The following is a 12,934-nucleotide window of genomic DNA, read 5'->3' as shown; positions in this document are numbered from 1 at the left end:
ACTCGTGTCCTAATTCATTTTCAGTGAGCTTAGCGTCTGTACGTTTCTGCTCTGTTCTGTCCTTCAGGGATCAGACTATTTGTTGGACGACAGACAGATTAAAACTGATTACAGTAGATTTAAAGTAGAAACCCAAACACACTGTAATCCTCTGACACACACACACACACACACACACACACACACACAGGTGAAGCTGTTCTCAGGTCAGATTGATGGCTGATAGCAGTTTATGGTGTTTTATGGTGGTTTCATTAGGCAGTAGCTCAGGTGTCTGTGAGTGACTGTATTGTTCATGGTGCGTTTACTGTCCACACAGATGAACCTGTTTCTATTAACAGCGTAGTCCTCTCTGCACAAGGTTTCTGCAGATTGAGATCTCTATAAATCAGAGTGTAATCCCACTGTGGTTACTATGTTCAGCTGTACTCGAGTATTTGTTCTGGTTACATTACTTCTGATCAAACAGCCAATCATCATCCAGGTCCCCGGCGTCTGTCTTTCAGCCTTTTATTTCACCAAGCTCTCACCAACCACTAAAAGTCAGTCCCCTTCACTCTCTTCTCCTCTGCCATCATGTCCATAGAAGCTGCTGAGCGCTGGGCCTGAAAACCTCTTCTTCTTCTTCTTCTTCTTCTTCCTGGTGCTCTGAGCTAACATTAGCTAACAGCAGCTACAGTTACTTCACTGTCCATCAGGAACCTCTGTAAATCACAGAGTCAGGCGGAGCGTACTCTTGGCCTGGTTATTTTTCTGGATGTGTTGCTGCTGTGTTTCTTTCTCTGTTATATTTTTATGGCATGTTTTTATTTCGTGTTACCTCAGCAGCTGATTTCAGTCACAATAAAGTCTTTAATCAGGATTAATGATTCATGAGAGCTGAAGAAGAGAGGCGCATCATGAAGCGTTAGTGTGAACTTTGACCTGTGAGACGTTTAATGCTGTGATTTATAATCAGTTGATAACAGCCCTGCTGCTGCGCCCCCTACAGGCTGCACTGTTCATTCACACTGTGTTACCTCAACATGTTTGATCAACAACGTGACAACACACAGAGGAGCCTTCCCATGACTGTGTGTGTGTGTGTGTGTGTGTACGCGCCCTCATGCTTTAGTGCTGATTGGTGAGAATCACATGGGCTGATGCTGACTCGACTGTTTTAAAACTTCAGTTTAACTTTTTCTCACACACAGGTGCACCTGTTAGCTCCACCCACCTGCTCCTCTCGGAAAGTTCAAGTCATGATATCACTTCCTGTCCAGCCTCGGCTCTACTACCCCATGCAGTTGTACTGCCCTCATCCGTAAGGCCGTAAGCACATCATGACCATGTGTTTTATTGTATTAATAATTAAATCATTATACTGTTTTAGATTAGACTGTCTAAAACCTGGACGTAGTCTCTGTGACGTCCTCACAGACTGTCTAAAACCTGGACGTAGTCTCCGTGACGTCCCCGCAGACTGTCTAAAACCTGGACGTAGTCTCCGTGACGTCCCCACAGACTGTCTAAAACCTGGACGTAGTCTCTGTGACGTCCCTGTAGACTGTCTAAAACCTGACTGTAGGTTTCCCACAGTGAACAGTGGAAAGACAAACTAAGACAGTTTAAAGCGTTTTATTTTCTTCGTCTCATTTGAATGAATGTACACGAGACTCTAAATGACAGAAAACTCCAAGGTAAGTTCATAAATTATATCTTTCAGTCTTTTAATACATATTAAGGCCTTTGTATATCAGAATTTACTAAACTGGTAAACCAAGTAGCCACCAATGAATTTGTGGCTTCATCGTCATGTTATGCTATAACATTCAGAGGGTATGTTTGTGGCAATGTTCATGTCATGTGGTCAGTTGTTGGTGGTCCTCGATCCGTGCACAAAAAACACTAAACAGGAACATTTATTTTGAAAATCCTCCCTCAGTCGTCCAGAGAGGTTTTCTCATTCACTTCAATGCAGAGTCTGGTGGACGTGAGAGGAACTGCAGCGCCGAGGCTGCGGACTGCTCTTTATCTCTGGGTGAACAGCGCTCCCAGTGTAATCCCGGCCGCTCCCAGTACAGCCAGTCCAAATACCGTCCTCAGTGACCAGAATCTGACTGGAGGTCTGGACTCACCGTACAACTCCACAAAGGCATCCTGAGAAGAGGGACAGAAACGTGGTCAGCTTGTTGTTGTGTTTGAATGTGAGAGCAGAGTCTGCAGTCATTTGTGCTGGCAGCCAAACTGAATTCTGTAGTGACATGTGAGTGCCACAAGATGGCAGTAGCTTCATTTGAAGCACCGTATTGAAACTGTGCAAGTCAATGAGATCTTTCCACAACACGTCCCTGCACTACGCTAACATTAGCTAACAGCAGTTAACAACCTATAAACCCTTTTATGGAGTCATATGACATTATCAAAGACCTCGAGAGCGCTCTGAGGCATCCCTGAACTCTCTGAGTGAGCTGTGAACACCGTGGAGTGACTAAAGGAACTCTTTCAGGGACCAAAGGAACTCTTTCAGTGACCAGAGGTTTCAGTGACCAAAGGAACTCTTTCAGGGACCAAAGGAACTCTTTCAGGGACCAAAGGAACTCTTCCAGGGACCAAAGGAACTCTTCCAGTGACCAGAGGTTTCAGTGACCAAAGGAACTCTTTCAGGGACTTTGAGAGCTGTTTGTGCAGTGTGCATTGTTTTTCGTGTGATAACTGGAAGGGGTATTTTTGCAGGTCAAACACACACACACACACGTCTCTATCTGAACATCTCTGTGGAAAAATTTGTAACTGAATTCTGAGAAAGCAGCTCGGTTCACCACTGCCTATGTTCATAGAGCTGACTACACACACACACACACACACACACACAGCTTTAGTTGCAGCAGCGGTATATTGCTGCCAGACTCCCTTTGAAAATGAACTGAAAGATGAAGGCACGTGCACACCTCAGGTCATCTGTGTGTGTGTGTAGGTATGTGTAGGTATGTGTGTGTGTGTGTGTGTGTGTGTGTTTGGGCGTTTGAACAGTTTCTGCAGAAACAGTCTGTCAGCTGATCTGAAGCCTGAGGCGGAAACTCAACCACACTGATTACCTGGAAAGATATTTCTAGGTAATACCACGCGCACACACACACACACACACACATGCACACGCACACACACATGCACACACACACATACACACACACACACACACACACACTGTTTCTCTGCAGAGTTTTAGGGATTTTCTGCACTTTGCATTTCATTTGCATTCGAACCAAAATACTCACATCTGAAACACACACACACACATACACACACACACACATACACACACACACACACACACACACACACACACACACACACATACACACACACACACACACTTCTTGCTTATATTTTTATATTTTACTTCAGTGACCCCTGAACACCCTTCAAACATCACAGGACTCCTCCAGCAGTCTCAGATGGTGGGCAGACAAAGATCATAACCACCTGGAACCCTGAAGAGCCTTGAACCTGGTCCTGGAACCTTTCAAGGACACCTGTGACCCCACAGCAGCCCTCTCAGGCGCCCTGTTGATGACTGAACAAACCTGTGACATCGTCTTCGAACTCCTTGAAGGACGCCTAGAATCTGTCTGTGGACTCAATGAGCCCATTCAAGCACTGTTACAGCCCTTCAAGGACACATGTTCAAACATCGGGAGTGTGGAGATCAGTGATTGGTCGGTTTGCTGTCATGACATCATCAGTTTGTTTACACAGCTGTTAGCATTAGCACTGTTAGCAACAGACAGACAGAGAGAGAGAGAGAGAGACAGACAGAGAAAAAGAGACAGACAGACAGACAGAGAGAAAGAGAGACAGACAGACAGACAGAGAGAAAGAGAGACAGACAGACAGACAGAGAGAAAGAGAGAGACAGAGAGACAGACAGAGAGAAAGAGAGAGACAGACAGACAGACAGACAGACAGAGAGAAAGAGACAGACAGAGAGACAGAGAGAAAGACAGACAGACAGACAGACAGAGAGAAAGAGAGACAGACAGACAGACAGAGAGAAAGAGAGAGACAGACAGTAAGTCAGAGAGAAAGAGAGACAGACAGACAGACAGAGAGAAAGAGAGAGACAGAGAGACAGACAGAGAGAAAGAGACAGACAGACAGACAGACAGACAGACAGACAGAGAGAAAGAGAGAGACAGAGAGAAAGAAAGAGAGAGAGACAGACAGAGAGAAAGAGAGAGAAAGAGAGACAGAGAGAGAGAGAGACAGACAGACAGAGAGAAAGACAGACAGACAGACGGACAGAGAGAGACAGACAGACAGACAGACAGACAGACAGACAGAGAGAGACAGACAGACAGACAGAGAGAAAGACAGAGAGAGAGAGAGAGACAGGCAGACAGACAGACAGACAGACAGACAGACAGACAGGCAGTTGTCCTACCCATCCTCCATGGTCGTGGATCCATGCGTGGAGCGGCGCTGAGTCCAGACTCTCCTCCATCCACGCCGCGATGTCGTTCACCTGCCAGGCTCCGCCCGTCTGGACCGCCTCAGTGCACAGAGCTCCGCCCAGCTCCATCATGGCCACGATGCGTCCCCAGTTCACGCCGTCCCTGAACAGCTCCTCCCTGACTGCTGTCAGGCCTCGCCGTCGCTCTGCCACGCCGCCGTTGCGTGACAGCAGCGCAGACACGTGGGCTGCCAGGTCGCCACGGTAACGCCTCTCCAGCTCGTCACATGCACACCGCAGAACCACCTGCAGCCGGGGCGGGGTCGAGGGCGGACCTGCGAGGAAACCAGTGACATCAGAGGAGCCATAGAGTGACGTCACCTGACCCCGCCTTCTTTCCAACTATGATGATGTCATACGCAGCGAGTAGGCGTAGACGCAGAGCACGTAGTACATGCAGAGTATACAGGTACATGTAGTATGCCGTTGCCATGACAACACTTCCTCACCTTGATGAGGGTCTTCTGGAGTGTTTCCTCGGTGTGACGTCATCGCTCGCTCAGCTCTCCAGGATGACGTCAGCGTTGACGCGGCCGCGTTGTGTCTGCGCTGAGCGGCCGTGCGGCGCCGCTCCGGCGGGACGCGCCGCTCCGGCGGGACGCGCCACGCCAGGCCGTTGACGAGCAGCTTGTAGCGGAGGAAATCCTCCACGATGTCCCGGCTGCTGGAGGCGGCGGACATCGTCACTACAGCCTGCCGACGTCACACATCACTGACGCTCCAATGAGCGCACAGCAGGTGATGACGTGATATGATCCAAACTCGAACTGTTAAAAAGTCCCGACAGGAACCGGATGTGACGGTGAAGCTTCAGGTGATCGATCATCAATAATCCGTCATCAGGAGCTGAAAGGCGGCGGAGGACAGCGGGAACAACTGACGACGAACCGAGTCCACACGTGCTGCACACACACACACACGCACACACACACACGCACACACACACACACACACTGCCGGTGGTCACGCCCCCTCGTCGGGATTCCCCTCCATCAGTCAGAAACCGACCAATCAAAACAGACGATGATGAAGGGCGCTGGTTTCCTCTGTTCGGTTCTGTTCGGTTCTGTTCGGTTCTGTCACGTTCACTACCTCCTGCGTCACTCTCTCTCTAGACATTATTATACCAGTAGTAGTACTTGGTGGTGGTAGTAACAGTTGTTGTAGTAGTACTATTAGTATAAGAAGTATTAATACAATATTGTTTTTGTTAGTAATTTAGTTCTTATATAAAAGTACAAGTATTGGTTGTATTGGTAGCAGTACCTCTAGTGGTATCAAGTATCACAGTACAGTATCACGGTACAGTATCACAGTACTACAGTATTACAGTACAGTATCACAGTACTACACACTGTGTTCTATAGTTACTGCCACCTGCTGGTCTGTTTATATATTTATATATATTGAAGCTTTGCTCATCATCAGCTTCATGAGGTCAACCTTAACAACCGTCAACCTTAACAACCGTCAACCTTAACAACCGTCAACCTTAACAACCGTCAACCTTAACAACCGTCGCCCTGACAACAAAGCTCACAACAATGAGCACTAAGGAAGCAAGTTCCACCTTTCTCCATCTCCATCTACAGCTCCACCTTTCTCCATCTCCAGCTCCACCTTTCTCCATCTCCATCTACAGCTCCACCTTTCTCCATCTACAGCTCCACCTTTCTTCATTTTCCTCCATCTACAGCTCCACCTTTCTCCATCTACAGCTCCACCTTTCTCCACCTTCCTCCAAACAAATGAACAAACATTATGACGCAACATAAACATATTGTTATGCTGATGGTTGTCATGGTGATTACTGTTGTTGATGAATCATGCTGTGTTATTATTGTTGATGTCGTCACAGGTAGAAGTATTTACGGTGCAGCTGACATCACGTGAACGTAGCACGCACACGCACACACACACGCACACACACACACACACACACACACACACACACCCCTCTCCGGTTACCGGCTCCGTGTCAGATGTGTTTCTATTTTGTCCATGTTTCCCTCCGACCCGGAACCACTGACAGAGACACGGTCCACCACCGCGGACGCTCTGACTCCGCCTCGCGCGCTCCGTTCTACACCGACCCGCTCACAACAACCGAAGAGGGCCGGACCGAGCCGGACCGAGCAGAACCACAACATGTCCCTGCAGCTTCCCCCGTGCGTGATAGACTGCGGGACTGGGTGAGGACACACACACGCGGACGCATGGTTGCACACACTGTAACGACAGTGACGTCATACGAGCGAGATATGTTGTTGTGAACATCATCATGTATGTAAAGGTGCGCGTGTGTATGTGTGTGTGCACGTGCGCGCGCGTTGGTATTAAAGGGACAGTCAGACAAATCAATGATAATAGTAATAATTGGTTATTTCTACGTTCTTCAAACGTTTGAACATGAATTCATCTTGAGTCACTGTACAATGGGTTTAATAAAGGTTCGCTGCTAACATTCAGAAAACCTTGGTAAACAGTGACACCTCTGTTCATTCAGTGAACTGCATCGACCCAAAGTGACTTAGAATAACGTTACTATAACGTTAACGTAACGTTACCATCTGTAACATTGCTCACCATTTGCATATCACCACGAAGCGACCGACACCAGACCCACGCCGAGGTTAGCTCCGGGTTCCAGGACCGGGTTGGAACACATCCTCTGAGACCAACAGGGAATAACGTGACAGTACCGAGGCGATTCACAGACTTTATGATGGAAACGTTGATCAGGAGCAGTCCAGGAGCCAAACCCGGCAAGAAAACCACTTCTGCTGTGTTCACTGTTAGACTGGACACTGCCGGTTCAGAGGTTCTGTCGCCGTGTTCACTGTTAGACTGGACACTGCCGGTTCAGAGGTTCTATCGCTGTGTTCACTGTTAGACTGGACACTGCCGGTTCAGAGGTTCTGTTCGGTCTGGCCGTGTTCACTGGAAGGTAGACGCTGATGCTAGCTCTAACTGCAATACATAGTTTGAGTCATGTGTGTTCTGCTCAAACACAGTTGTCTCTCACGTGTTCTGTGTTTGATGGACAGCATCAGGAGCACGCTGATCACAGATCAGTCTATTCTGGTCTGAATGTAGGACAGCTGCAAGAATTAGAACAAGAGCTGCACGCTGTGTTCACTTCATGAGACAGACTGAGACTGTTTAAAACCTGGACGTAGTCTCTGTGACGTCCCCGCAGACTGTCTAAAACCTGGACGTAGTCTCCGTGACGTCCCCGCAGACTGTCTAAAACCTGGACGTAGTCTCCGTGACGTCCCCGCAGACTGTCTAAAACCTGGACGTAGTCTCCGTGACGTCCCCGCAGACTGTCTAAAGAGCTGACCAGTGTCATGTTTCCTCTCTCTGCAGGTACACAAAGATCGGCTATGCTGGAAATACGGAGCCTCAGTTCATCATGCCCTCCTGTAAGCACCAATCACACCACACGTCTCAGAACATCTGGACCTTTAAACAAAGATAGTAGAGATTAATCAGATATTCAGAGCATGCGGAGGGCACTGAGTCCATGTTGTCCATGTCCATGGCTTTATAGTCCCTCCAGCAGGTTCTGGGTCTGCTCCGGGTGTCTCCAAAGAAAGGAGAATCCTGATCAGACCCTGAATCACCTCAGCTGGCTCCTTTGAGTCCGGACACTGGGTAGGCAACAGAACCGGGTTCAGCAGCTGGACCGTTTCATATATATTTTCTCTAACTTGACGTGTTGAAAGCGTGACAGTGTCGCGGTGGACTGGCTCGCCTCACGTAATGTTTCTAAACATGGTTGGCTTAAAGTCTCAGCAACTGATGTTTGAGGCCAACCTGAGCTGGGTCTCACTTCAGATCCCGTTGTTGGTTCTAAGTCTCTGTGGACCTGTTCTGACTCTGATCTGATCAGGTATCGCCATCAAGGAGTCGGCCAGTGTGGGAGAACAGGCTCAGAGGAGGCTCGTACGAGGAGTCGATGACCTGGACTTCTACATCGGAGACGAAGCTGTAGACAAACCCAACTATGCAACCAAGGTAGGAGGAGGAGGAGAGGACGGAGGAGGAGGAGGAGGTGGGTCACACTGACTGCTGCTGGTCTTGTACTGTGTGTTTAGTGGCCCATCCGTCATGGGATGGTGGAGGACTGGGATCTGATGGAGAAGTTTATGGAGCAGATCATCTTCAAATACCTTCGAGCTGAGCCTGAAGACCACAGCTTCCTCATGGTGGGTCCACACTGTTGCTATGGTTACTACCTGTAGTTACCAACCAATCAGGGAGCAGTATTTGCCATCTTAACAGGTAGAGTTTGTAGAGGTTAAGGAGGTAACAGAGGTTCTGGAGGAGGTTACAGAGGTTCACGAGGAGGTTACAGAGGTTACAGAGGTTCTTGAGGAGGTTACAGAGGTTCACAAGGAGGTTACAGAGGTTCTTGAGGAGGTTACAGAGGTTCACGAGGAGGTTACAGAGGTTCACGAGGAGGTTACAGAGGTTACAGAGGTTCACAAGGAGGTTACAGAGGTTCACAAGGAGGTTACAGAGGTTCATGAGGAGGTTACAGAGGTTACAGAGTTTCTTGAGGAGGTTACAGAGGTTCATGAGGGGTTTAGAGTTTCTTGAGGAGGTTACAGAGTTTCTTGAGGAGGTTACAGAGTTTCTTGAGGAGGTTACAGAGTTTCTTGAGGAGGTTACAGAGGTTCTCTGTCTTGTATTATATATATGTGTGTGTGTGTGTGTGTGTGTGTGTGTGTGTGTGTGTGTGTGTGTGTGCACAGACAGAGCCTCCTCTCAACACTCCAGAGAACAGAGAGTATCTGGCAGAGATCATGTTCGAGACCTTCAACATACCTGGACTCTACATCGCAGTACAGGTGAGACAGAAAGACAGACAGACAGACAGACAGACAGGCAGACAGAGACAGACAGACAGACAGACAGACAGTATAAATGTGTCTGTCCATCAGGCCGTCTTGGCGTTGGCGGCGTCCTGGACGTCTCGACAGGTCGGACAGAGAACTCTGACCGGCATCGTCATCGACAGCGGAGACGGCGTCACACACGCCATCCCTGTGGTGAGACACACACACAAACAGACTGTGGTGCTGTTTAAAGCCTCTCTGCTCGCTGATTGGTCGGTGTGGCTGTCTGTCACAGGCTGAGGGCTACGTGATTGGCAGCTGTATAAAGCACATCCCCATCGCGGGGCGGGACATCACCTTCTTCATCCAACAGCTGCTCAGAGACAGAGAGGTGGGGATTCCTCCAGAGCAGTCACTGGAGACTGCCAAGGCTGTCAAGGTACCTCCTTCTTCTGCTCCTCCTCTCCTCTTCTCTCCTCCACTCCTCATCCTCTCCATTCCTCATCCTCTCCACTCCTCATCCTGTCCTCTCCTCTCCTCTTCTCTCCTCCACTCCTCATCCTCTCCATTCCTCATCCTCTCCACTCCTCATCCTCTCCTCTCCTCTCCTCTTCTCTCCTCCACTCCTCATCCTCTCCATTCCTCATCCTCTCCACTCCTCATCCTCTCCTCTCCTCTCCTCTTCTCTCCTCCACTCCTCATCCTCTCCATTCCTCATCCTCTCCACTCCTCATCCTCTCCTCTCCTCTCCTCTTCTCTCCTCCACTCCTCATCCTCTCCATTCCTCATCCTCTCCACTCCTCATCCTCTCCTCTCCTCTCCTCTTCTCTCCTCCACTCCTCATCCTCTCCATTCCTCATCCTCTCCACTCCTCATCCTCTCCTCTCCTCTCCTCTTCTCTCCTCCACTCCTCATCCTCTCCATTCCTCATCCTCTCCACTCCTCATCCTCTCCTCTCCTCTCCTCTTCTCTCCTCCACTCCTCATCCTCTCCATTCCTCATCCTCTCCACTCCTCATCCTGTCCTCTCCTCTCCTCTTCTCTCCTCCACTCCTCATCCTCTCCATTCCTCATCCTCTCCACTCCTCATCCTCTCCTCTCCTCTCCTCTTCTCTCCTCCACTCCTCATCCTCTCCATTCCTCATCCTCTCCACTCCTCATCCTCTCCTCTCCTCTCCTCTTCTCCTCTCCGCCACCTCCATCCATCCGGCAGGGAGTGAGGATAGTCCCGCCGGATGCAGCGTCAGTGTGGAGGAGGTGTTGTTGGCTGTCGGTGAGCAGGTAGGACATGATAAAGTCTGTTCCGCTTCACGGATGAACAAAGCGGTGGTTGTTTTCCTGAAAGATGAAGCGCATGTTCATCAGCTGATAGAGAGCGCTGTGTTTATCAGGGACTTGTTCGTACAGGTGTCCCCTGTTAGAGAATGAGCTCCGGAGGTTCGGTAAATCGTACATGGTGTATGCCAGCTCCGGACACACGAGATGCTTTGAGTGTGGGGACGTGGGACATAAACGGTTTGCGTGTCCGCACAAACAGCAGGTGGATGGGGCCGGCGCTGGGCCCGTGGTGGCGGATGCCGCCGCCCCCGGTGTCGCGTTGGCGGATGCCGCCGCCCCCGGTGCGGCGGTGGCGGATGCCAAACACTGCTGCCAGCCTGAGAGTCAACCTTAGAGAGGCTGGCTGCACCAAACTGGGCCACCTGATCAGGATGACGGCAGGCTCTGTGGACACTCTAAGGGAGCGGAGTAACATCACCTCTGAAAGACTGATCAGCAGAGTGGTGGAGGAAGTCTGCGCTGCCCTGCCTCCATCCCACAGAGCGTTTGTTAAGAACCCGGCGTTATGTGACCAGTGGAGTGAAGGGGGTGAGTACAGCTTTCCCTCTTTGTCTATTACTCCAGCTGTGGGTGAGTGGCAGGAGGGAGGAGGTCAGCTGCTGTCCTTCTCAACTCCTCACTTGGACAAATTTCAGGATGCAGGGAAGAAGGAGGTCTACCAAAACTGTGTGAAGGTCCTGAACCTGCGCTCCTTGGCTGGGACAAATGAGTCGAGGTGGGCTGGGTTTTTTGGTCCAGATATTTCCCCGAAAGGCAGCTGGCGGTCCCTGTACAAGCTGCCTGTTGAAAAACGGGCAGCAGACCTCCAGTGGAGGATTGTACATGGGGCAATAGCTACGAACAGATACAGGGCGCACATGGATCCGGAGCTGGGGGAGGGGTGTGTGTTTTGCTCTCAGACTGAGACCCTGGAACATTTATTTGTTTGCTGCCCTCGGTTGGTGGTTCTTTTTGACCTTTTAAAAAAGTGGTTTAAGGGTCTAGGGGAAAGTTTCTCTTTTGATTTGTTTATTTTTGGACCTAAATACTGTGTTAAAAGAAAAGCTGTGCACACACTGATGAACTTTGTATCTGCTACTGCAAAGCTGGCTATTTGGCTGACGCGCAGGAACCAGACTCAGGGTGATGGTAGTGTGCAGCTGGTGCCGGTTCTGGAGGGGCTGCTGAAGGCCCGACTGAGGGTGGAGTATTCATACTATCATATGATGGACAAAATACAGGCTTTCATTCGTATATGGGCTGTTGGGGGTGTGTTGTGCTCTGTGGGGGAACATGGGGAGCTGGTTGTCAATTTTTGAGTTTTGTTTGTTTGTTTGTTTGTTTTTTGACCTGAACTGACGATGTGAACTGACCTGGTTCTCCTTGAGATTGTTTAATAAAGGGACTTTGAAAACCAAACCTCTCCTCTCGTCTCCTCTCCGCTCCTCTCCTCTCCTCTCCTCCATTGTTCCTTTCCTCCACCCACTGTTAGGCATTGTTCAATGGGTTATTACCGGTGTCCGTCCATCCTTTCCACGATCATTAATACATGTCAGCTTTGTACACACTAACTCCTCACTTCATTTATCCCAGAACGACTTTCAGTTTAATCAAAGCTGCAGCAGCAGGACACAGAGGCTCAAATACACATGCATGCACACACATACTCGTTCATTCACTGATTAATTGTAAAGACTATAAGAGGAACTTCTTTACTCATGTTGTGAGATACTGTTTTTTGGTGAAAAATTAATTTAGCAGTCGTTGCACACACTGATTAATTGAGGTTATTCTGAGCTCTTGAGATTACAAGCAAGCTGCAACAGGACACTCCCTCGTCAGGGCATCATTTTTCAAAGTCAAGGTCTGCAGACTGATGTCCAACCAACCAAATTCGTATAACCTAACTGATCTGTAGGCAGTCAGGTACAGTCTGTGTAAATGGAGCCACAGCCCATCATACATTTTGTTGGCCACAGTAGTTTTAATCCACACAAAGCTGGATCAGATCACAGTAAACCTAACTACCCCACATCAGGGTCATCAGAGTTCTAGGGCAGTTCTGCTCAGAAGTGCCCGTTAGTTTTTCATATCATGTTCTAATCGTTTCCGCTGATAATTCATTAAAAATGAAAGACATAGAAGAAGAACAGAAAACTAATATGGCCTCTTTTATTTTCTGTATATCTGACTACAGAGCAGCTCACACCATGTGTATTCTGCCCTTCCACGTACACTGATCTGATTCTGCTCTGACAAATCTGTGGCCATTGACTTGCTGA

General features: G+C 49.1%; 2 protein-coding genes across 2 annotated transcripts; one reads left to right on the top strand and one right to left on the bottom strand.

Moving 5' to 3' along the window:
• Positions 1–1,601: 1,601 nt before the first annotated feature.
• LOC104939569 (apoptosis regulator Bcl-2-like) lies at positions 1,602–5,202 on the bottom strand. The gene is made up of 3 exons (XM_027289314.1): positions 4,942–5,202; positions 4,424–4,767; positions 1,602–2,139 (listed from the first exon to the last, which is right to left on the bottom strand). The coding sequence occupies exons 1-3, from the start codon at positions 5,171–5,173 to the stop codon at positions 2,011–2,013; spliced, it is 705 nt and encodes a 234-aa protein (XP_027145115.1). The 5' UTR covers positions 5,174–5,202; the 3' UTR covers positions 1,602–2,010.
• Positions 5,203–6,466: 1,264 nt separating this feature from the next.
• On the top strand, positions 6,467–11,007 carry LOC113744007 (actin-related protein 3-A-like). The gene is made up of 8 exons (XM_027289437.1): positions 6,467–6,684; positions 7,862–7,917; positions 8,388–8,512; positions 8,593–8,703; positions 9,253–9,348; positions 9,442–9,549; positions 9,632–9,839; positions 10,757–11,007. The coding sequence occupies exons 1-8, from the start codon at positions 6,494–6,496 to the stop codon at positions 11,005–11,007; spliced, it is 1,146 nt and encodes a 381-aa protein (XP_027145238.1). The 5' UTR covers positions 6,467–6,493.
• The last annotated feature ends 1,927 nt before the right edge of the window (positions 11,008–12,934 follow it).

Source organism: Larimichthys crocea, chromosome XVI, assembly GCF_000972845.2.
Source record: "Larimichthys crocea isolate SSNF chromosome XVI, L_crocea_2.0, whole genome shotgun sequence".
NCBI lineage: Eukaryota > Metazoa > Chordata > Actinopteri > Sciaenidae > Larimichthys > Larimichthys crocea.
Note: the sequence above shows the minus strand (reverse complement) of the source record. Positions and strands in the feature narration are given on the sequence as shown.

Bases quoted from the DNA above. Each gene is read 5' to 3' on its own strand.
- LOC113744007 (XM_027289437.1), top strand. From the start codon at position 6,494: ATGTTTCCCTCCGACCCGGAACCACTGACAGAGACACGGTCCACCACC. The intron at 8,704-9,252 runs GTGGGTCCACAC...GTGTGTGCACAG, and splicing joins AAGACCACAGCTTCCTCATG to ACAGAGCCTCCTCTCAACAC. The intron at 9,840-10,756 runs ATCCTCTCCACT...GTCCCCTGTTAG, and splicing joins CCTCATCCTCTCCATTCCTC to AGAATGAGCTCCGGAGGTTC.
- LOC104939569 (XM_027289314.1), bottom strand. From the start codon at position 5,173: ATGTCCGCCGCCTCCAGCAGCCGGGACATCGTGGAGGATTTCCTCCGC. The intron at 4,768-4,941 runs GTGAGGAAGTGT...GTTTCCTCGCAG, and splicing joins TCCAGAAGACCCTCATCAAG to GTCCGCCCTCGACCCCGCCC. The intron at 2,140-4,423 runs GTAGGACAACTG...CCCTCTTCTCAG, and splicing joins TCCACGACCATGGAGGATGG to GATGCCTTTGTGGAGTTGTA.